The sequence below is a fragment of the Dipodomys spectabilis genome, unplaced genomic scaffold (genome assembly GCF_019054845.1).
Source record: "Dipodomys spectabilis isolate Male_0828 unplaced genomic scaffold, ASM1905484v1 ptg000003l, whole genome shotgun sequence".
In the NCBI taxonomy this organism is placed as follows: Eukaryota; Metazoa; Chordata; class Mammalia; order Rodentia; family Heteromyidae; genus Dipodomys; species Dipodomys spectabilis.
This window is the reverse complement of record NW_024870680.1, coordinates 978,218-1,002,929: the sequence shown is the minus strand read 5'-3', so window position 1 is coordinate 1,002,929 and position 24,712 is coordinate 978,218. Positions and strand designations below refer to the sequence as shown.

Genomic DNA, 24,712 nt, shown 5'->3' with positions numbered 1-24,712 from the left:
TCCATATATGGTATAGTAGAACCCAAAGAGGATTTGTGCACTTTCCCTTCATTAAAGCAGAAAGTAGTAACTAACTCCTTTTGTAAAGGCTCTAATACCAATCATGAGGGCAGAAGCCCCATGACTTAACCACCTCCTCCTTCCAACCTCTCATACTATCCCAGTGCTGACTATCAACATGTTACATTTAGTAGACATACTGATACTAGTATTTTTGTAAAACAACTGCACACACAATTAGTGATTGGAAGCAACCAGACTGATTTTAATGAGTACACATCAGGATGGACACCATCCTCTCCAAATGATTTCATCTAATCCAATGTATTACTACATTTGTCAATACTTATGATATCTACTTGTTAATCTCTCAAATGTATTTTAAACAGACTTTTATTCTCAACATTTTATTTAAAACCAAGTCCAGGACTAGGCTGTAGCTCAGTAACACATGTTGCCTAGCAAGTATAACACCCTGACTTGAATCCCTAGCACTAAAAAGGAGAAAAAAAAACAAAAAATGCAGATAAAACCATAACTCCTAAAGTCACTTCTTTTTACTTTATTTCTGAGAAGCATTTGATATAATGAATCAACACTGTCCTTGAAGCACTCTCCTGTACAATCTAAACCAAACACTCGTATTCTCTTCTTTTTCATGTATATTTTTATTGTAAAGATACTGTACAGAGGGGTTACAGTTACATGAGTAAGGTAACGAGTAGATTTCCTATCAAGCATTGTTGCCCACTCCTTTCTTTATCCCCTACCATCCCTTCTCCCTCCTCCCCTTTCCCAAGTTGTAAAGTTCATTTTCAACGTGTCTTGTGCATCTCATTGTTACAATGGGTCAACCTGTATCCCTATTTAAGCATTTTGTTATATCCCTTCCCCTCCCCAAATTAGAAAAAATGTATATATAAGATGCAGGGCACCTGAATCAAATACTGTGAAAACAGGGGTTATACCATGGGGGAAAAACATACAAAACAAACAAAAAAGATCACATAGTACATTATAAGTACATTAAAAATAACAGTAACAAAGATAAAAACTTCTTGTGTTCCTATCTTGGGGTTCATTTTGCTTAGCTTCATGTTATATGATCAAATGTACATAGCTTTTGACCTTTTCTGCTTGTCCTAGACATATACTAGTTATTGCAAATAAGGGAAACCATGGACCTATTTTTCTTTGGGCCTGGCTTACTTTCCCTACTATGATTTTTTTCCAAGCCTTTCTATTTCCTGACAAATGGGGCAATGTCATTTTTTCTGATGGAGGCATAGAATTCCATTGTATGTATGTAAGTACATATATATATATATATATATATATATATATATATATATATATATATATGAATGGATGAAGAAAATGTGGTATCTATACCACATTTTCTTCATCCATTCATCTAGTGAGCGGTATCTGGGTTGGTTCCATATCTTAGCTATGATGAATAATACTTCGATAAACATAGTTGTTCTGGTAGCTTTAGTATGGCCTTGTTCATGATCATTTGGGTAAATGCCCAAAAGTAAGATTGCTGCATCATAGGGGAACTCTATGTGTAGTCTTTTGAGAAACCTCCATACTGCTTTCCAAAGCAGCTGAACAATTACATTCCCACTAGCAATGCAATAGGGTTCCTTTTGGCCACATCCCTTCCAGCATCTGTTATTAGATTTCTTGTTGAAAGTGTAAGGATTAGGAACAACAGACATCCTGCCATGTTATGGAGCATACTATGAAACACTAGTCTAATATCCTATACATTTTTATATGACTTACTGAATATATTTGTAAATGAATAATTCATTTATGACCACATAAATGCAAATTTTTGCATGGTGTTAGTTTGTTAATTCAATTTGCAGGATAACAACTACTTTCTAAACTGAAGGAACCCTAATACTCTTTTTCCACAACTAAACCAAAAGATGTGTATCGTTATGGAGAAGCATATTGTAAGTCCTGTGAATAATATTTTGTCCCCACAAAATTCATATGCTGAAGCTCTAATCTCAAATGGCAATAGTTGTGGAGACAAGTCTTTCCTGAAAGTAATTAACATGAAGTTAACAAGGAAGAGCCCTGATCCGAAAGGAGGAAAAGACAGGAGGCAGCTAGTTTGCTCTCTCCTACTTGTCTTCTCATGATTTTAATTATTACAGTTATTTCCTGAAATTGTTATGCTAAGGAAGGGTATTATATTGACTTCCATAATGATATTTATAATATCTGTAAATGTAATTTTACTTTTCAAGTTAAATTTTAAGGGAACATAAGAAATATGAAAAAGCAAGGTGAAGGTCCTCACAAGGGTTGATTTATTTGTTGTGGTTTTTGAGACAAGGCTTAACCATATAGCCAAAGTGACCTCAATTCCATTTCTCATGTGTCAACCCCCTGAATGCTGGAAGATAGTTATAAACCACCTCCCATGGCTTCTTGCAGGGTTGAGAATTACTGCTGTTGGTGATCCAATCTAGCTTTAAGACTAACTCTATCAATAGCCAATACCAATAATTTCCCAGTACAGATCCTTAGCCCAGATATTTTTCTAACTTCCAGGCCCACACATTTTTTTGTAATTTAATTATTCCCTTATTGCTTTGCTTTACAGCAAATTATAGGTGTGGCAATGCTTCACTGAGAAATTCTGTGGGTAATATTTCTCTGCTGATTTATGTCTCCATATCACACTTTTTATAAGATTCAAACTTTTTTCTTAGTTTTCTATATGTTATGGTTATTGATAACCTTACTATTATACTTTCTTTGGTGCACCACAGGCCACATTCATACATCAGCAAGCAAGCAATAAATGTTGTAAGTTTTCTATCTGCCCTACTAACTTGCCTTTCCTCTCCTCTGTATTTTCCTTCTTCTTGGTATTCCTTATTCCAGCAATCCCTTTTTGGGCATTTACCCAAATGATCACAAACAAGACCATACTAAAAGCTACCAGCACAACTATGTTTATTGCAGCATTATTTACCATAGCTAAGATGGAACCAACCCAGATGCCCTGTGATATATATGCAAAATGGAATTCTATGCCTCCATCAGAAAGAATGGCATTGCCCCATTTGTTAGGAAATGGAAAGACTTGGAAAAAATTATATTAAGTGAAGTAAGCCAGCTGCAAAGAAACATAGGTCCCATGGTTTCCCTTATTTGCAATAACTAGTATATATCTGAGACAAGTAGAAACTGTCAGACAAGTTGATGTTAGGCAAAATAAACCCCAAGATAAGGACTCAAATGTTTTTTTTTTTTATTTCTTGCTATTGTTTCTGACATATTTATATTTCTTTGTTGCTTTTTATGTCCCTCCCCCACGGTATAACCCGTTTTCACTGTATTTGATGCTAGTATAATTTGTGGAGGGGAAGGGAAAAAACAAATTGTTTAAATAGGGATTCAGGTGGACCCATTGCAACAATGAGATGTACAAGACATTATGTCGAAAAACAAGCTTTACAACTTTGGCAGGGTGAGGAGTGGGGGAAGGGGGGGTAGATGGTAAGGGATAGTAAGGGGAAACAAAGGGAGAGGCAACAATGCTTGATAAGAAATGTACTCATTGCCTTGCCCATGTAATTGTAACCCCTCTGTACGGTATTTTCACAATAAAAATAATAATAATATTGATATTAGGCCAGTTAATAACCTTATCATGGCCTCTAAGGGTTCAAGTGAAGGAAGGAATCCAAGCAAAGCCTAGATAACTGCACATTCTGCTTTACTTTGCTGACAATTTTAAGCACACTGTCTAGACCTACTGCTCAAAATCTCACTATACATTGACAATACACTTGCTCACCCAAGAATTGTGATGGAAATTTAAAAAAAAAAAAGGTAATACAACATCACTTCTGCAGCATATAAATCACAGTGCGATTTCAATTTTCAAGTCAACTTATTTAAAAAATACTTTATGACGCTGAAGTTTCTACAGATTGATTCTTCTCAATCTATGGAATTTGTTGGACAAATGCCACTGAACATCTTACAGCAAGAATGTACCATTGTCCTTAACAATGTGTGATTTAGAAGAAAGATGAAAATATCAACAGAACCCAAAATTTATGAAGTTGATTTCATCCCTCATAAATGACCATGGCTTGAGGAGCCAGGAGAGGAAATAATTACAGATGGATGTGGTAGAGACAAGAGAATCAGAATTAGAAGTGAAACCTGAAGATATGAGTAAATAGCTGCACCCTTGTGATAAATATTTCATAGATATGAAGAATGCTTTTCATGGATCAACAAAGAAAATATTTGTTTGCCTTTAAATAAAAAAATGGAACCTACTTACTGTGAAAATGTTGTGACCACCATGACATGACCACAAAATATGTAACCTATAAAATGAACCTGGTTGGCATAGTTTGGGAGTGTTGACTTCAGTTTTGAAAGATGTTCCAGTGTGGGATAAATGGCATCACACAGCAGTGAAAACTACACAGAAATCTTTCAAAAAAGACTCAATTCATGCATCAAACTTCAGGGATGGCTTACTTAAAAGAAAATTCTCCAGGTCCCTCTTGAGAACCTACCATTCTGATCAAAAGAAATCACCAACATCAAGGCAACCCACTCCAACCAAGAAAAAGAATAGGCTACTACTTGCGGGGGCTTAGATTATTTTTTGTGTTTTAAGAATAAGGTATTCTTAATTTTTTAAATTATCTTTATGTAGTTGTATAAAGGGGTTTTAGTTCAGTATAACACTTCATTAGTATAACAATAGGTATTTATTTTTTTGTTTTTTTGGGGGGTCCGGTTGTGGGGCCTGAACTCTGGGCCTGGGCGCTGTCCCTCAGCTCTTCAGCTCAAGGCTAGCGCTCTACCACTTGAGCCACAGCGCCACTTCTGGCTTTTTTCTTTTTGCTTATGTGATGCTGAGGAATCGAATCCAGGGCCTCAGGCATGCAAGGCAAGCGCTCTACCACTGAGCCACCTTCCCAGCCCCTAACAATAGGCATTTTAAGTTAAATTATGTATGCTTTTTGAAATGCAGTGCTACTGAATATAAACTATAGTACAGTGTGAACAAAATTTATATACTGAAGACCCAAAATTTGTGTGACTCACTTTATTGCAATGTATACCTTATAGCAATGGTCTGGAACTGAACTTGCTATGATTCAAATGCCTATGTAACTTACCTTTGGAAATTCAAGACATCTTAAATTTCATATGCACAAGCTGGACTTTGAATAGCACTCATGTCCTCCCAACATGCCGAGTTACTTCCCATATCAACAGGTGGTAGCACTATCCACTCAATAAAAGCTTAAACCTAGTCTTTCTTGACTTCATTGTATATGAGATGCATCAACAGAATTTACCACATATATCTCTGAAATCCAACCACTCCTCACTTCTCTAATCTCTAGTCACTATTATTCTAAACAAAGCTAGCATTTTCTCTCATCTGCACTTTAAAAGCTTTTAAAAATTCACCAATTTCCACTTTTGACTGTTCCAACCATGTTGTCTGCACAGCAAAGTTACTCTTTCAAGATGTCAACTCTCTGACATCTTCCCATTGCATTTAAAATCAGATACAAAGATTATTTCTCAGTCATTATCAGCTGTAACTTTCCCACACCCTTAGTATCAGAAGTGTATTTGTTCTTGAAAACAAACATTTTTGTCTCTTTGTCTGCAAACTCACTTTCTGCTCACCCTAATATGCTATTCTCCAATAGTCAGCTTGTTGACTTCTATAATAGTTCAGATATGGAAAAAAAAAGTCACTACATAAATGAAATGAAAGGAGGAAGGGACCCAGGTGAAGGATAAATCATGAAGCCAAGTGGAGGTTAAAAATCCAGAAGGGAGCAAGGATGGCTACTGCTATCCAGAGGGGCAAGAGTGTTGTGATGTCACCACCTTCCATAAACTAAGGCTCTATGACAGGAGGTAGAGTCACCATGACAACATCTTTACAGTCTTACATCCTCTTCACCTGAAAAAGAATTCGATTGTCTTTTATAAATTCCAAAATTCTCACCCATTTCTCTATGCTCTTAAAATCAGCCAAACCACTAAGAAGCACATATCAGAACAATAAGAATACTCAGGTTCGGGCTTCAAAAGCAGGCTTTTGACCTCATATTGAAACTTCAATTCTTTTACAGGCTATAGTGTGAGATCTTCTGTTCACCTGTAATGTCAATGATGTTACTCCCCATCTTGCTGTCTCCCTCCAGCCCAAATGGCTTCCTTACTGTTCCTTGAACACCAATATGTATTCCTCCTAGGGACTTTGTCATTTCTGTGTCCTCAGCCCAAGCACATTTCCTCCTGAAATTGAGCTGACTAATTCCTTCAGTAAGACACTCATGTGTCTACTTAGAAAATCCATAAGTAAACTCTCAATCTTTTTTTCATTCCTACCCCCATCTCTTCTTTTCCTTCATTGTACTTATCCTTACCTGATACATAGTATACTGATTGTTTTGCTATCTTTCAAAGGTTTTGACTAACAGGAATAAAAACTATATAAGGGAAGGAACCTTCTCTGGTTTTCTAATGCAGTATCTTTTCTTTAAAAGGGAGTGCCAGAGCTGGGAAGGTGGCTCAGTGATAGAGTGCTTGCCTTGCATGCATGAGGCCCTGGGTTCAATTCCTCAGTACCACATAAGCAGAAAAAGCCAGGAGTGGCGCTGTGGCTCAAGTGGTAGAGCCTTGAGCTAGCCTTGAGCTGAAGAGCTGAGGGACAGCACCCAGGCCCTGAATTCAGGCCCACAACTGATTAAAAAAAAAAAAAAAAAAAGGGAGTGCCAGTCCTGGGGCTTGAACTCAGAGCCTGGGCATTGTCTCTTGAGTTTTATCCTCAAGGTGACTGCTCTAGCATTTGAGTCACAGCTCCACCTCTGGCTTTTTGGTGGTTAATTAGAGATACAAATCTTACACATGGACTTTCCCTCTTGGCTGGCTTCAAACAATGCTCCTCAGATCTCAGCCTCTTGAGTAGCTGGGATTACAGTCATGCACCACATGCACCTGACCAGTGCTGTATCTTTTGAGACTAGTACAGAATATAGTAGATGTACAATACATATTTGATTATCAGCCAAATTAACAAAAGGTTTAAATGTTATTTTCTCAATGGGTTATCATTTGAAACTCAGTAGTCCTAGCAACACAACAATGTAACATAATATTTCCAGAATATTTAGAATATTTAGAACAGAATATTTAGAACTCTTAGAATCTGACTTAAAAGGAATAATCAAAAAATGAAACTTACATAGTGATACAGAAATAAACAGAGATATCAACTCTGGCCCAGTCATTAACTAAAGTTATATTAATGTTATGTGCACTGTTGATTCATCAATCTACTGATATTCGTGCATATAATATTCTGTGGCCCTGTTCTTATCACTTTTGATTAATCATATCTTCTGATTCAAGCAAGCAATAATGGACAATATGAAAATTTTATACTCGATGATGAGCTGTCATGTGATACGTTCATTGAATCCTCTATTGGGTATCCGTTGATTATTGAATGATTCAATGGAAAAAGTATAGGCTAATTATATGTGGGTTTTATACTTCTTTTTTTTTGGGGGGGGGGGGTCCGGTCATGGCATCTGAACTCAGGGCCTGGGCGCTGTCCCTCAGCTCCTCAGCTGAAGGCTAGCGCTCTACCACTTAAGCCACAGTGCCACTTCTGGCTTTTTTCTTTTTGCTTATGTGGTGCTGAGGAATTGAACCCAGGGCCTCAGGCATGCAAGGCAAGCACTCTACCACTGAGCCACCTTCCCAGCCCGGGTTTTATGCTTCTTTGAAATAAGATGCTATTTAGAAAATAAAATAAGTGAAAGAATAGCATTACTCAGATATTACTCTAATCACATTTAACAAGGACATTTTTGAATAGAATGATAACTAAGCCAATAAGCAAGATTGCTAAAATCGACAAAACATAAAGATAAGCAATATTAACTTAATTCAAATAGAAATTTACTCGGGCAATCTACTTTATCTTCTCATTTTAGGGAAAATTTAAGGATCTTTATGAGTCTTCTAAATTTAATGGGAATCTTGCACATATAAGAGATTCAACTAGAGGACTGTGAAAACAAAAATCTGGAAAATAGGAAATTTATATGCTTTCCCATTTGAGCTTTGAGTTTCTTGACTTCTTGAATACTTGCAACTACATGATTACTCTTGGAACAGAGCTAGATTTTTGCTTCTAATCTTGTTCATTGTTCATTAAGAATACATTTCATCAGAGAGAAACCATTATTAAATATTTCAATCAGTTTAGCAAAACAGACCTCGAATGCACAAACTCTAAGTACTTCCTAGATATTTCCATACATGTTCTTCCTAGTGTTAAGTTTTAATCATGTGTTTCAAAATAAAAACTAGTGCTGCTTGATCTCAGGAGTTAAATGTTTCCATTTTTCCTTTAACAATTCTAATCCCATTATTTTACAGAAATTAAATCTTTTTAAACTAAAGTGTCAGATAGTGACAGAATTATTTAGTTGTCTGCATGAATGCTTGTCATTGTTTTTCCCCAGTGAACAAATATTTCAAGTGCACAATAAAGAAGGTCAATTAATTGAAAAGCATCTGAACAGCAAATGATCTTATTTCTCTCTCATTGGTACAGTATATTAGAAATGGAAGATAAAATTAACACGATTATGTGTTCTTAGTAGAGGTTATTAAAATAAATGTTAAAGTAATCATTTATTTTAATGAGCTATCAGTGCTAGAAAATAACTGAGGAAAAAAAAACAGAAAATATAAATCATCATGAAGTTTTTACAAACCTATATGAGTTAAACTATTGTTCTATTTTTCCTTCAGATATAGAAATTCTATCATTGCCATTCATCAATAAACTTAATTCTTTCTGTTAGCAATTCTCCTCAGTCTTTGTTTCCCAGGCATTGTCAAAACAACTGAATCTGTGCTATTGTAGAAATAAACTTTGGCAGACTACACCAGCATTTTTCTCTGAGTTGGCTACAGTGTTGTTTTATTTTGGTGCCAGTCCTGGGGCTTGATCTCAGAGCTTGGGCACTACCCCTGAGCTTCTTTTGTTGAAGGCTAGCACTCTACCACTTGAGCCACAGCTCCACTTATACCTTTTTTTTTTCTTGTATGGGCTGGCTTTATTTATTTTTTATTGTGAAAATACTGTACAGAGGGGTTACAATTACATGGGCAAGATAATGAGTACATTTCTTATCAAGCATTGTAGCCTCCTCCTTTGTTTCCCCTTTCCATCCTCCTTCCGCTTCCCCCAATCCTCCCTCCTCCCCGCCACGAAAGTTGTAAAGTTCGTTTTCAACATAACGACTTGTACATCCCATTGTTACAACGGGTCCACCTGTATCCCTGTTTAAACGATTTGTTTCTCCCCTTCCCCTCCACAAATTATACCAACATCAAATACAGTGAAAGCAGGGGTTACACTGTGGGTGAGGGACATACAAAGCAACAAAGAAATCATCTTATAAATGTGTAAGAAACAGTCGCATGAAAGAAAAAAAATACATTTGAATAGATATCTTAGGGTTCATTTCCCTAACATCACCTCACTTATACCTTTTTTGATAGTTTCTTTTTTTTAATGGAGATAAGTCTCACAGTCGTTCCTGCCCTGACTAGGTTCCATACATGATCTTCAAATCTCAGTCTCTTGGGTAGCTAGGATTATAAGTGTGAGCCACCAGCACCCAGCCTACTATGAGGCCTTTTTTAAATGCTACTTCATGAACATGAACATTATCTCCATCAGATTACTTTTTATAATACTAAATCATTCATTGCTTCTTAAAGATTTCTTTGACTAATTTGACTTTTGCCTTTTAAATGGGGATATTTTCCCCATTTTATTATCTCTCATTGAAGGTGAGTCCCTTTAAACCTTTAAACACATAGATTTTTATACACACAGCTATTATTTTTAACCTTGTGATATGATACCCAGCTATCAACTACTTTTCTACTCATCTTCAAATATTTCTTTTGTTATTGAGCATCTTATACAAGTGGTCATTTTCATAATGTTTAAAGAAATTACTTTTTTTTCCATTTCTAACTTCTTAACTTGTATTCACAAGTCTATTCTATTCCATGTTTACCCACCATGGTTTCCTTTACCATTCACTGACTGTGAAGAAACTGCAAGTTTTCCTGTGGTTGTAATCCACCCAATGATTTATTTATACCATTTTCATCAGACTCCCCTAAACATTTCAGATGGTCCCTAAAATCTTTAGGATATAATAATATTTTTGAAAGCATTCATAATCTCCACTAAGCTCACTCTAAGTAGCAATGCCTTCCATCCTACTTGCAAAACAGACATTTATTTTGGTGACCTTGTTTTAGTTTAGTTTTTGGTTTTGGTTTGGTTGATTTTTGCTTTCATTTTACTGATAGAAGCTGATTGACCCAACCTTCGAAAATATATAGTCACTGCCATTGCTTTCATTCATTTTTAACAATGATATAAGTTTTACTTTTTTAATCAACATCAATTTTTATTTCCTGATTTCTAGGATTCCAAATTCTTTACCTTTTCTACAAATAATCTTGTATATCCCTAGAGGACACTGAATCTACATTTTCTGATTCCTACATTTTATAAAATAATTTGTGTTTTGCTTGTAATTATCAAATACCTTAATCTGAACTTGTATTCTTTACAATTTTTATTCTCTCCTTATAAAAATAATGTAAACAAGCAACTAACAGGTCAACATGTCCTGAGCACTTTTTTTTAACTCATTCTACTGGGTTAAAGCAATATAAGAATGAATAATATTACTTTTATTTAGTCCGAACTCTTAATACAAGGCATGTCTCAAAAGTTGATGTTAGGTGAAATGAACCCCATGGTAAGTATTCAAATGTTTTTGCTTTCATTCAATTGTTTCTAATATATTTATAAGATGATTTCTTTGTTGCTTTGTATGTCCCTCCCCCACAGTATAGCCCCGGCTTTCACTGTATTTGATGTTGGTATAATTTGTGGAGGGGAATGGAAAAAACAAATCATTTAACTAGGGATACAGGTGGACCCATTGCAACAATGAGATGTACAAGTTGTTATGTCGAAAAACGAACTTAACAACTTTGGGGGTGGGGGGAGATGGGAAGGCATGGGAAGGGGAAGGAGGAGAAGGGAAGGGATGGGAAAGGGAAGAGGAGCCAACAATGCTTGATAAGAAATGTACTCATTATCTTGCGAATGTAATTATAACCCCTCTATGGTATTTTCACACAAAAAAAGGCATGTCTCAGAGAATGAATTGTATTTGGTGAATAAAGTATCACCAACACACTTGCTATTAAAATGACCATCTCCTAAATCTTCTGTGGAATTATTATAGGCATAGATACTCACAAAAGGTTATGAAGGGACAGGAAGATCTATGTGATCTCAGGGTGTTGTCTATATTCAGAGTCAAACCAACCATGAATTTTAAAAACATGTTTTCTAAGTAATACATCTCAGCATTCTCACTCTTGTCATTGTATCTGACAAGTAGGCAGAAACCTATGATTTTTCAAACACAGTAAATAATACATTATTAATAATAGCATCCTGTTTGCAAAAGTGCACCTTACAAGAAAACTTAGGATGTCAAATTGTACAAAGCAGAGAAATAAAACAGAAAAACAGCTTGAAACACATACACAGCTGTGTACATGCTAGTGCTTAATACTACTTAAACCATTCAAGATATTCTGAAGCATTATTTTTCAAAGTATGTATGTAAAAACTTTATATTCTACATACCTGTCCAGTCTCCTACTATTTTAAGATGGACTCCAAATGTTGCTTTGGTTTTAGTTGGACACTGAAAAAAAATAGTAGAATCAATTCTAATTAATAATTACATGTTATCAGATTAAAATTCAATGAAAACTTTTATTCTTATATAATTCCCCCAAATCAATAGATAAAATAAAAGTATAATCTAGCTCTATAGATCATTGCTTAAACAAGAGTGGTGATGTCAACTAGGAGTAGAATTGTCAATTGGATAATCTACATGTCTAAAAACTCATAAATATATATGTGAAACAAAATACACACAAATTGCCTATCAATTTTAGTATTACATTATATTTATTATTACAATACTATTATTACATTATTTAACTAAAAATCTAGATAAAACATGTTCCACATAAAAATATTTGAGCAAACAACTTCCTACACAAAGGAAGCAATGAAGACTAATGGTTCATGTGGCTTTTTCTCCTTAGATATGACTTGACACCTTGACAAATTACAGAGAAAAAAATATGTATCTCAGTGTGACACAAATTTCCCATGCCCAGTTAAGCTATGTTCCTATAGGTCTTTCTTTTTCTCTCTATTGTCAGAATAAGTCTGAAGGGGACAGGTAGAGAATCAGTTTTAGTAAAGAAGGTAGCACAAAGAAAACACACACACACACACACACACACACACACACACACACACACACACACACACACACAATGTGGCTCCATATAAAAAAATTCCTTTATTCACAATTTAAAAAAATAGCTTCAATGATGAATATTCCATAATTTATTTTACCATATCTAACTTAGCTGAAGGGAGATAAATGATAGATGCTACTATTTCTGTATAATTATTTATACTGAATACTTACTGAATTCTTATTCAGTAATTTCTTTTTTCTTTTTTGTCAACCCTTGGGCTTGAACTCAGGGCCTGGGCACTGTCTCTGAGATTTTCTGCTCAAGGTTACCACTTGAGGCACAGCTCCACTTTCAGTTTCTTTTAGAAGTTAACTGGGGATAAGAGTCTCAGGGAAGCCAAGTGCTGGTGGTTCATGCCTATAATACTAGTTATTGAGATGAGAGGATCACACAACTCAAGCAGGAAAGTCTATGAGTCTCTTTAATACACAATATTCCAAAGGGAGAATTGGAGCTGTGGCTCAAGTGGTAGAGTTTTATCCTTGAGTAAAAGAGTTCAGAGACAGACCCCAGGCCTTAAGTTCAAGGCTAGGGCAGGCAAACACACACACACAAAAGAGTGCACAAGGGATGTTTATCTCAGCCTTCTGAGTAGCTAGGATTACAGGTATGAGCTACCAGTACCCAGCCTTTCTTTCATTCTTAATTGCTGATAGGCTGACTTGCATCCTATTGGAAATATTACTTAGGAATGTGGGGAATATAAAAAAAAATTCTGAGTTCCGAAAATACACTTACATAAGGGTTACAGATAGGGAAACATGTCCATAATTACTTTTTTATTCTAATGAAATACCACTTTCCAAGACAGTACTGTTTTATTTCCAAAAATTTCAAAATAATTGTGTATACCTATTCTTTATAAATAAGGAAAGTGAGTAACTGTGACAAATATTAACTTACCACAATCATGACATTAGCAAAAAGACAAAACAAAATTTGCACTGCATCTATTAAACTACATAGTTACTAACCATAGCAGCTGCTGTCTTCATTAAAGAGGAATACATAAGAAACCAAAGAATAGAAGAGAAAGTATTTGTTGAAAATTACTAGACTCTATGTACAGCTGTTTGAATTATGGAGGAATGGGAGCAGAAGTTAAGAAAATAGCAGTGGTGTGAAGTAAGCCAGGCCCAAAGAAACGTAGGTCCCATGGTTTCCCTTATTTGTAATATCTAGTATATGTATGAGTCAAGCGGAAAAGGTCAGATAATGTGATGTCAGGAAAATGAACCCTTAGATGTGTATTTTAATGTTTTTTTCTTTCATGCATGTGTTTCTAACACATTTATAAGATTATCTCTTTGTTGCTTTGTATGTCCCTCCCCCACAGTATAACCCCTGCTTTCACTATATTTGATGTCAGTATAACTTGTGGAGGAGATGGGGAAAAACCAGTTGTTTAAGGATACAGGTGGACCTGTTGCAACAATGAGAAGTACAAGTTGTCATGTCCAAAACGAGCTTTACAACGTTGTTGCGCGGGGGGGGGGGGGGGGGGGGGGGGGGGGGGGGGAAGGATTGGGATTAGCGGGGGAGGGGGGAGGCTGGAAGGGATGTGAAGGGTAAACAAAGGAGGAGGCTGCAATGCTTGGTAAGAAATTAAGAAATGTACGCATTATTCTGCCCATGTAACTGTAACTCCTCTGTACAGTATGTTCACAAATAAAATTAAATTAAATTAAAAAAAAAAGAAAATAGCAGTGGTTATGAAGATCATATTATATAAAGCAATTTCAAGATGTCAGAAGTCACCGTGTTGACTAAGTGATGAGGATCATATAGGAATCCTCTAAGGAAAACAAAGAATAAAGACTCTATGATGATGTGTTAACAGCTTACCAAAGAAGGGGGGAATTGAAAATCAGTGAACACATTAAATTAAAAGTAGATAAATGTTTAAATAGGGATACAGATTAACCATTGCGGCAATGAGATGTACAAGACACTATGTCGAAAAATGAACTTTACAATTTGGGGGGAGGACAGGGAGCATGTAGTTGAGGAGGTGGGAAGGAAAAGGGCTGGTAGGGGAAAAACAAAGGAGGAGGAGGCAACAATGCTGGATAAGAAATGTACTCATTACCTTGCTCAGGTAACTGCAACTCCTCTGTACAGGATTTTCACAATAAAAAAACTTATTTTTTAAAAAAGTAGATAGATAATCGTGGCTCATGCTTATCATCCTAGCTACTCAGAATGTTGAACTTGGAGGATCTCATTAGGACAGAAAATCTTTGAGACACTGTTTACAATTAACCAGCTAAATATTGGACTAGAAGTGTAGTTCAAGTGGTACAGAATAAGCTTTGAGCAGAAAGCCAAGCAAGGGTGCTGAATTCAAACCTAGATATTAATCATCTGCTTGTATAGTATCTTTCATACAAATTAAAAGTACATGATTTATATTAAGGGATGAAAATTGTTGTAACCACACTATTACATTAGAATCCATGTTTCTGATAATATTATTTATTATTGAAGAGAGTATGAGGTTAAAATAATTGAATTTTAATGATATATTAACCAGTACTTATATTACTGTGTAATATAATAATTTATAATTATGGTTCTGTACTTATTTTTACATTCTAGTTTTTAAGAACCCTGAGAGAATCTGAGCTGTTCATTAGCAACTTTCCAAATAGGATGCTATCATCTGTGTAAACCACCGACCGTTCTCAGTATATACTACTGAAGGCCAGACAAGGCTTCTGTGCAGAAGCTCCAGGTGTCAGGAAAAGCAAGAATCACAATCATGTTCCAAGAAAATATTCTGATAATCCAAATGTCACCTCATATTATTTCATATATCAGAAACTAGATCTTAGGTTTATGAAAAATAGATACAGAAGCCAATAAGGCATCAGAATTAGAAACAGAAATGTCCCCTGTCTGCTTGACTCTGCATCTTTTGTGACTTAATCGTATAATGTATTCTATAAGAAAATATTTAGAATATTTTCCAAATATTCACATCTATGTTCATTTCTTTCAAAGCAGAAGTTGTAAAAGGTAATTTTATATGTTTAACATCCCCCTTAGGTCTCATAGGAGATTGTAAACCTTACTCTCCTAAATTCTGGCTGAATGTACGCTGGTACATAGCTTCAATGACTGATTTGGTTTTGAAGGATAAACATACTACTGTTCTTTTCAACTTCTTAGAAATGAGGCTTTTAGAAGTCATTGATATGTCTAAAAGCTAGGTAGCATTTAAAATAGGCTGTAATAAACCAGGCTCGGCTGGTCAAAGCCTGTAACCCTAGCTACCCAGGAGGCTGACATCTGAGGATCACAGTTCAAAGCTAACATGGGCAGGAAAGTCTGTGAGAGTCTTATCTCCAACTAAATCACAGAAAAGCTGGAAGTGGCTCAAGTGGTACCACTCAAGTGGTAAGAGATAGCTTTCAGCAAAAGAAGCTCAGGGACAGCTCTCAGGACTAGTGTTCAAGCCTAAGGACAGGAAAAAATAAAAGGCTATAAAATAATTTTTGCTTGAGCAAGTCAATTCATATTGCAAAAGGAGGGCCTTCACAGAACAAGATACTGGATGGCTTCATCTAATGTATGTGAGAAAATGAATGAAGATCTTAAAATTATAATTTAATATATTTGCTCAAATAATAGATTCACTAATACTGACAGTGTACGCCAGTGATTTTCAATGTTTTCTCACTTGAATGTTTTAAGTTTCAGAAAACTTCTTAAAAGAAATAAATAAAAAGAAATATTGATGCCTATTGTTTCTTCTAGAATGTAAAAAATATGCATCAGGAAATTTTTTCAGATAAAAAGGTAACAGGAATCTATGTGTGAACAACTGATACCCTTCCAGACCCATGATGTCAGGAAGACACTGAAATTTCAGTGTCAAACATACAGATCCATATTTTAAAATGATAGCAAATTCTAGAAGTAGAACACAGCATGAGAAAAACTGCAACAAAAATGGGAGTGACACGTGTGGAGTAAAGAGTATGTGTATCTGCAGAGGGTGTGGCCTGAGTAAAAGAAAGAAAGAAGGGAGTCTCAGAAAACACGTAGTATGTTTCAGTTTTGAAAAAGAGTCATTTAAAATAGAGGAGTAAGGAAGAAACAAAGGAGAGAGAGCAGGGGAGAGATAACTCAATCAGTGAAATCATTAGGCCAAAGTGAAGGAAGGGGAAGAGACCAAAGAATGAGAAACTTATAAAGCAGAATTACAACTGGACTCAAGAACAAGTAGATGCAAGAGAAAGACATAAAAAGGATCCAAATAGGGAAAGAAGAGTTATACTATCCCTATTTATAAATAATAGGATCATATATCTAAAGAATTCTACAGACTGTAACCCCAAGGTCCTAGAGCTGATTAATCACTGGCAAAATAGCAGTATATAATATTAACCCAGAAAAATCCATAGTTTTTCTGTATACCAACAATGAACAGATAGAGAGGGAAATCAGAAAAGTAATTCCATTTAAAATAGCCTCAAACAACAACAACAGCTAGGAATAAGCCTAACCAAGACAGTGAAGGTCCTCCATAGCAAAATCTATAAAACTCTAAAGAAAAAAAAAATCAAAGAAGACATTAGAAAGTGGAAAGACCTCCCATAGAATTCACGGAGAGGCAGAATTAGTATCATGAAAATGGAAATACTGTCAAAGTCCATCTACAGATTCAATGTAATTCCCTTCAAAATCCTCATGTTGTTCTTCACCAAGCTAAAAAATAACCTAAAAAGTCACACAGACACAAACACAAACACAGACACAGACACACACATATACACAGACACAGACACATACACACATACACACACACACACACACATACACAAAACAAACAAAAAAGGCCATAAACAATCAAAGCAAATCTGGGGGGGGAAGCAATGTGGGAGGAATCACAACTTCAGCCATCAAACTTTACTACAAAAATATAATAACAAAAACAACTTACACAAAACAGCTTACACACATACACACACAAAAACTTACACAAAAACAGGCCTGAACACCAATGGTATAGGCTGAAAAACTCAGAAATTAACCTATATTCTTACAGCCATCTGATATTTGATAAGAAAGTCAAACATATATTGTTGGAAAAAAGATAGCCTCTTTACTATGTGTAAGGAAAACTGGGAACTACATCCTTATGTAGAAGATTGGGATTGGATCCCTATCTATCACCTTGCACTAATACCAACTCAAAATGGATCAAAGACCTCAATGTCAAACTTGGAACTTAGAAGATTGGGATTGGATCCCTATCTATCACCTTGCACTAATACCAACTCAAAATGGATCAAAGACCTCAATGTCAAACTTGGAACTTTGAATCAACTATAGGAAGGAGTAGGAGAAATATTCAAAGTTATTGGTATAGGCAGGAACTTTATAAGTAGAAAATGCCAGGTGCTCAGCAAATTGAAGAGAGAATTGACAAATGGAATTACATCAAACTAAAGTTTATGCATTGCAAAGGACATAATTACTAAGCAAAAAAGACAGCCTACAGGATGGAGAAGATATTTTCCAGCTATATATCCTACAAGAGCCTATATCTACAATATACAAGAAGCTCAAGTAATTATCCCCATAAATGAATAATCAAATTAATAAAAAGACAATGAGCTACAAAAAACATTTCCTCGTGTGTTTATTGATCATTAGTAAAAACATGGGAAGTGTTCAATATTGCCCACCATAAAAGAAATGCAGTAATGACAGTAAGATTGGCCAGCATAAAGAACTGGAACAAGTGCAGGATACAAAGAAAAAGGAGCCCCATTGCGCTGCTGTGGAATGCAAACTATTCCAAACACTCTGGAAGGGGTTCTGGAGATTCCTCAAAACTGTAAACAGAGAACTACCCTATGATCCAGTGATAGTACCCTTGGGCATCTACCCATAGCATTACAAGTCAGGATGCAGTAAAGACATTCGCACCTCCATGTTCATTGCTGCACTATTCACGATAGTCAGCTTATAGAAACATCCCAAATGTTCTAGAATGGGGATTAATTACCTCTATTTAGAGAAAGCTTTTAACAAAACACATGACAAAGGTACTGAAGAAATAGGAGTAAAATGTTCATATCTCAACATAATTAAAGCTATATAAGATAGAACTATAGCTAGTATTATACTCAGTAGAAGAAAACTGAAAGCCTTTTACCCTAAAATCAGGGATAATATTAGGCTGTCCACTATTGGCACTATGATTTACCATGGCTAGAAAAATAAATAAAAGAGACAGAAATAAGAAAGGAATAAGTGAATATTAAGATATGATCCTATACTTAAAACACCATAAAGAAGACTTTTACATCTGCTAAAACAATGTAAGCAAATCATCAGGATACAACATCACCATACAAAAAAAAACCATACTCTTTAAAATATATCAATAAATTCAGTGAAACTGAAGTTCTCACAGAAGTAAAATACCTCAGCATAAACATAAAAATGACAAAGATCATTATGATGAAAACTACAAAGCACTGAAGAAAGAAATTTGAGAGCCATTAGATTAAAAGTTCTCCAAAGTCCATGAACTGGCAACTAAACATTGCTGCAAAAAATGGCATATTGTCAAAAGTGGCATGCAAATTCAACTCAGTCCCCAACAAAATCTCCATAATGTTCCTCATCAAATTGGAAAAATGGTCCTAAAATTCATATGGATTCTCAAAAGACACTCAACAGCCAAAAACATTTCTGAATAAACAGAACAAAGCCAAAGGCATCATATTACCAGACTTCAAATTATACTACAGGACTATAGTAACTAAAGAAGTTTGGTATTGTCAAACAACAATCACATAGACCAATAAGCCAATATAGGTAGTCCAGAAACACATATGGTTAGTACTTTTAGTAATATGTCCTTTCAATAATTTTTGTGCTAATTCATAAACATGGGATGTCTTTTCCTCTTCTAAAACTCTTTGTTCAGTTCTTTGTAATTTTTACTGTAGAGATCTTTAAAATGTTTGATCAAGCTTATGCCTATACAATTTGATTTTTAATATTATGATGCTGGAGCTCCAGTGCCTAGCATGCAGTACTTATAAAATATAATGAAGCTTATCAGAAGTGAGAAACGCATACACAAATCTTGTTAACAAGTGATACCAGGAAAAGTGGATACTACTGAAACTAGATTTCCCTATATCACCCTGTCAACTCAAAATGAATCAAAGCCCTTGACATTAAAAGCTGAAACTCTGAAACTACTGGGAGAAAACATAAAAGAAGCATTGCAATATCTAGGCATAAGAAGCAACTTTATGAATAGGACACCATTAACTCAAGAACTAATAGGAAGAAACAACAAATGGTATTTCTTCAAACTAAAAAGCTTCTATATAACAAAAGAAGCAATAGAATGAAGAGTCATGACAGCTTATGGCTTTGCTAGATTTCTCTGACAGAGGACCCATATCTAAAACATAGAAAGAACAACAACAAAAAAAAAAATGAGCAACATATTCCCACCAATAAATGGGTGTTGGAACTGATCATTTTTCAAATGAACAATACTACAATTGAACAACAAATACATGAAATATGTTCAGCATTTTCAGCCATAGAGAAAATGCAAACCAAAATAACAATGACATTATATCTCATTTGAGAGAAGACATTAGATAGCTTAGTGAGAATAACTCAACCCTGAGCAAAAGACCAATGCTTAGAGGTATCAACGTGACTTTAAATTATACTGTAGAGCAATAGTAACAAACTGTATAGAATATGCACAACAACAGATGTACAGACCAATGGAAAGGAGTAGAGGATGGAGAAATGAGCCCATACAGCTATTGCCATCTAACTTTCTACAACAGAACCAAAACCATAGGTTTGGGCCTTTTCTGCTTGTCCTACACATGTACTAGTTACTGCAAATAAGGGAAACCATGGGACCTATGTTTCTTTGGACCTGACTTACTTCACTTAATATAATTTTTTTTCCAAGTCTTTCCATTTCCTAACAAAAGCGGCAATGTCATTCTTTCTGATGGAGGCATAGAATTCTACTGTGTAAATATACCACATTTTCTTGATCCATTCATCTACTGAGGGGCATCTGGGTTGGTTCCAGATCTTAGCTATGGTAGATATAATGCTGCAATAAACATAGTTGTGCTGATAGCCTTAGTAAGGCCTTGTTTGTGAGTATTTGGGTAAATGCCCAAAAGTGGGATTGCTGGGTCATAGGGGAGCTCTATGTGGAGTCTTTTGAGGAACCTCCACACTGTTTTCCAAAGTGGTTGAACAAGTTTACACTCCCACCAACAATGCAGTAGGGTTCCCTTCTGGCCACATCTCCTCCAGCATCTGTTGTTATTAGAGTTCTTGATTATACCCATTCTAACTGGGGTGAAGTAGAACCTCAATGTTTTTTGACTTGCATTTCATTTATGGCTAAAGAAGTTGATCATTTCTTCATGTGTCTATTGGCCATTCTTATTTCCTCTTCAGAGAAGTTTCCCTTTACGTCTGTAGCCAACTTATTAAGTGGGCAGTTGTTTCTTTGAGGATTTGTTGTTGGGGCGGGGTTAATTTTTTGAGTTCCAAGTATATTTTAGATATGCGACCTTTATCTGTTGTATGGCTAGTGAAGATCTTCTCCCAATCTGTGGGCTTTCTATTGATCTTGCTAGCTATGTCCTTTCCCATGCAGAAGCTTTGCAGTTTCATGCAATCCCGTTTGTCCAACAATTCTTTGATTTGTTGTGTCTCTATTAAGAAAATTTTGGCCTGTGCCAAGGAGCTTTATGGTTTCTCCTATTCCTTTCTGTAATGTTTTCAGGGTGTTTGCTTTGACTCCGAGGTCTTTTATCCATTTGGAGTTGATTCTGTGTACATATGACCAGATAAGATGATGTTAAACGAAATGAACTCTAAGATAGGGACATAAATATCTTTTTTCCTTCTTGTTATTGTTTCTAATGTATTTATAATGTACCATGTGATTTTTTGTTGCTTTGTATGTTCCTCCCCCACAGTATAACCCCTACTTTCACTGTATTTGATGTCGGTGCCCTACCTCTTGTACACTTCTGTAATTCGGGGAGGGGAAAGGAAAAAACAAAATGCTTAAATAAGGACACAGGTTGACCCATTGTAACAATGAGATATACAAGACACTATGTTGAAAATGAACTTTACAACCCAGGCCGGAGGGGATAGTTGTGGAGGGGGAAGGGAAAGGATGGTAGGGGAAAAACAAAGGAGGAGACAACAATGCTCAATAGGAAATGCACTTATTACCTTGCTCATGTAACTGTAACCACTCTGTACAACATTTTTACAATTAAAAATGTACAAACAAAAAGAAAAAAAACATACACTGAAGAAAAGGAAGCCTCTTCCACAAATGGCATTGGGAAAACTGGACCATGCACATGCAGAAATCCAGAGCTACACCACTATAAAATTATGTTATTTGCAGAAAGTGTATAGCAGTGAAAATCATCACATTGTAATTGAAATAAGCCAGATATCAAAAAGGTGAAGACAGATATCAAGCATATCAAATATTTTCTCACATCTGTGGAACTTAGGCCAAAAAGAAAAAAAAATGAACATAGCATGAGTGCAAAATATGGGAACTGTTAGGGGCTAAGAACCAGAGTAGAGAAGAAAAGGAAAGGAACATGTAAAGGCAGTGCAAAGATGAGCAAAGTTCTTCTTATATATGTATGAAAATAGGATAATGTAACTGGTTAAAAGTTGTCAAAATGGGGAGAAAGGATAAAAAAGAGTGATAGAGAGGGTGAATTTGATCAATGTACATTGTATCTATGTATGGAAATGTCACAATGAAACTTCTTTGCATAATTAAATACCCCAATGAAAAGGGGGGTAAAACTCTCCAAAAGCAAAAATCAGGGGGAATAAGCCTGTTTCACAAAAAACGTTTCATGTGTTTTCTCTCACATGTGGAATTAGAATCTAGAGAGGGAAAAAGGAACCTGCTAGGGTTTTAGGTAATTATAGTGGTGAAAGAGGTTTTCTAAACAAAGAAAAAGTCTGATATTTATTGGATTTTATGTAATAGACTATTAGGATATTTAATCCCTAAGAAGTAAAACTGAAGACAGAGAAAATGAAAATTATAATATTTCATACCCAGCTTTGTTTTAACAGATCTAAAAATATTCTATTTAAATTGAAGCACTAAAATGCTCCTGAGTCTTACTTTATTTTCCTACATGCTGAGAACAGAGTTTGGTTCATGATACATTTAATATAAATACAAAATGCCCTTCATACAACGAGGAGGCAACACTGCTTGATAAGAAATGTACTCGTTATCTTGCCCATGTAATTGTAACTCCTCTGTACAGTATTTTCACAATAAAAAATAAAAGAAATGCCCATCATCTAAGTTTAAGTTGAAGAGAAAATTAAAATGCCAGATTTTGATTTTAATAACACATCTAAAGGAATGGCCACTTTGATATTTTAACATTATATACTCTTTCCAATTATGTGTTCAATATGATATTGGATTTTGTGATTTTTTTAAGCTTTAGCAAGGAATTTATTTTAGTCTAACAGGATAAAATAGCCTGAAATGAATGAAAATGCAAAAAAATCTCATACTCCCCACACAGGAAATGGAAGAAAAGGACCCTGACACTGTACAAATGAGTAATAATTTTATAATCATGCTACAAAAGTATAAAAAGATGTTATACATGTTATGCAATTAATGTGAAATTATGTCATCACATAAAGGTTTATTCAACATAGAAAAAAGCAAATTTTTGCTTGTTTTTTCCCCTTTGGAGTCCATTTTTATTTCTACACTGTATTTTTAATATATTTTTATTATAAAGACACTGTACAAAGGTAATGAGCTTTCCTATCAAGCATTGTTACCCTTTCCTTTGTTTTTCCCCTACGATCCGCTCCCTCTCCACCTCCCCATCTTCTCCTTCCATCCCCCCTCAAGCTGTAAAGTTCATTTTCAACATAATGTCTTGTACATCTCATTGTTACAATGGGTCAACCTGTATACTTATTTCAGCATTTTGTTATTTCCCTTCCCCTCCCCAAATTAGAAAACCGTATATACAGGATGCAGGGCATTTGTTTTTAAATCAAGAACCTTACAATAATAAATGTGATTCAAATTTGAACTGTGGAAATTTTCAATATAAGCTTGCTTTGTAAATCACAGAAAATGATATTCTTTAATTTTTTTGTCAGGTCTATCTTTTTAACCTTTGTCTCTAAGCTCTAGTTGTACATTTTCTACTCTCTGACAGGCACTTCTGAATTTCACTCTAAATTTAACTTATCTAAAATTGCTGTTATCTTAGTTCCAAAATTATCTTTTCCTTTTGATTTCTCTTTATCTGGACATGGAACCAACTTCCTTTTCAGAACAGAAGTTCAAAAAGGATTTTAAAATATCATTTATTTCACTTGCTGCCAACACTCAATTTTCAAGTCTTTTAGAAAACCTTGCCCCCACAATATCTGATCACGTCAATCTCATATTGATTCATCTTTCATAGATTAATCTTTAATCTTTCATGCCCCTGATGGGAAACATTAAATATACTTGAATATGAAATATTCATATGAAACTGTGCTGAAGGCTAAGTGCATAGCCATTGAAGCTATTGAGGTTATCGACATGCTAAAATCCACTGATGAGCTTCTAGTTTAGTGAAATATTACTAAGTGGGGCTTAGTTGTAAGGTAGTTGATTGGAGATATGTGTTTAAAGGATGTTTTGCTCTTGGATCCACCTCTCAGCTATCTCTGCTTCTTATCCTCCATAAGGCAAACATTGTTCGCTTCAAAATGCCATTCTGGCATTCACTCACCATGGTCTAGAAACTAAGGAGCCAGCCAACTATGGACTGAAACCTCTGGAAACTGAGCCCAAATGAATCCTTCCTACAGTAACTCGGTTTCTTAGGTACTTTGTCACAGTAATGAAAAGCTTACAGGTAACTAGCACTATCTCCCCCTCACCCCACCCGCATTCCTTCATTTCTATGGACAGTGTCAAGCCATATATGTTCTTAATTCTTCCCAGTTTTTATTTAGAAGTTTCACTTCAGCTCCTTCAATGCAGCTATACCAACTCTTAACATCTAATACATTTTCCTTTCCCTCTCTTCACTTTGTCTACTTATTTATAATAACTTCACTTCCATGTTTCTTAACACTTATGTCAAATACCATTATT

The 24,712-nt window shown here is 35.3% G+C and overlaps 1 protein-coding gene across 2 annotated transcripts in view; it reads right to left on the bottom strand.

The window, feature by feature from the left end:
• The window catches only part of Nox4 (NADPH oxidase 4), a 189,159-nt gene that overhangs the window by 47,879 nt on the left and 116,568 nt on the right, over positions 1–24,712 (bottom strand). For both annotated transcript variants that reach the window (XM_042688089.1, XM_042688082.1), the window contains exon 12: positions 11,804–11,864. In XM_042688089.1, the coding sequence (XP_042544023.1) occupies positions 11,804–11,864 (61 nt within the window). The remainder of the gene's footprint in view (positions 1–11,803; positions 11,865–24,712) is intronic.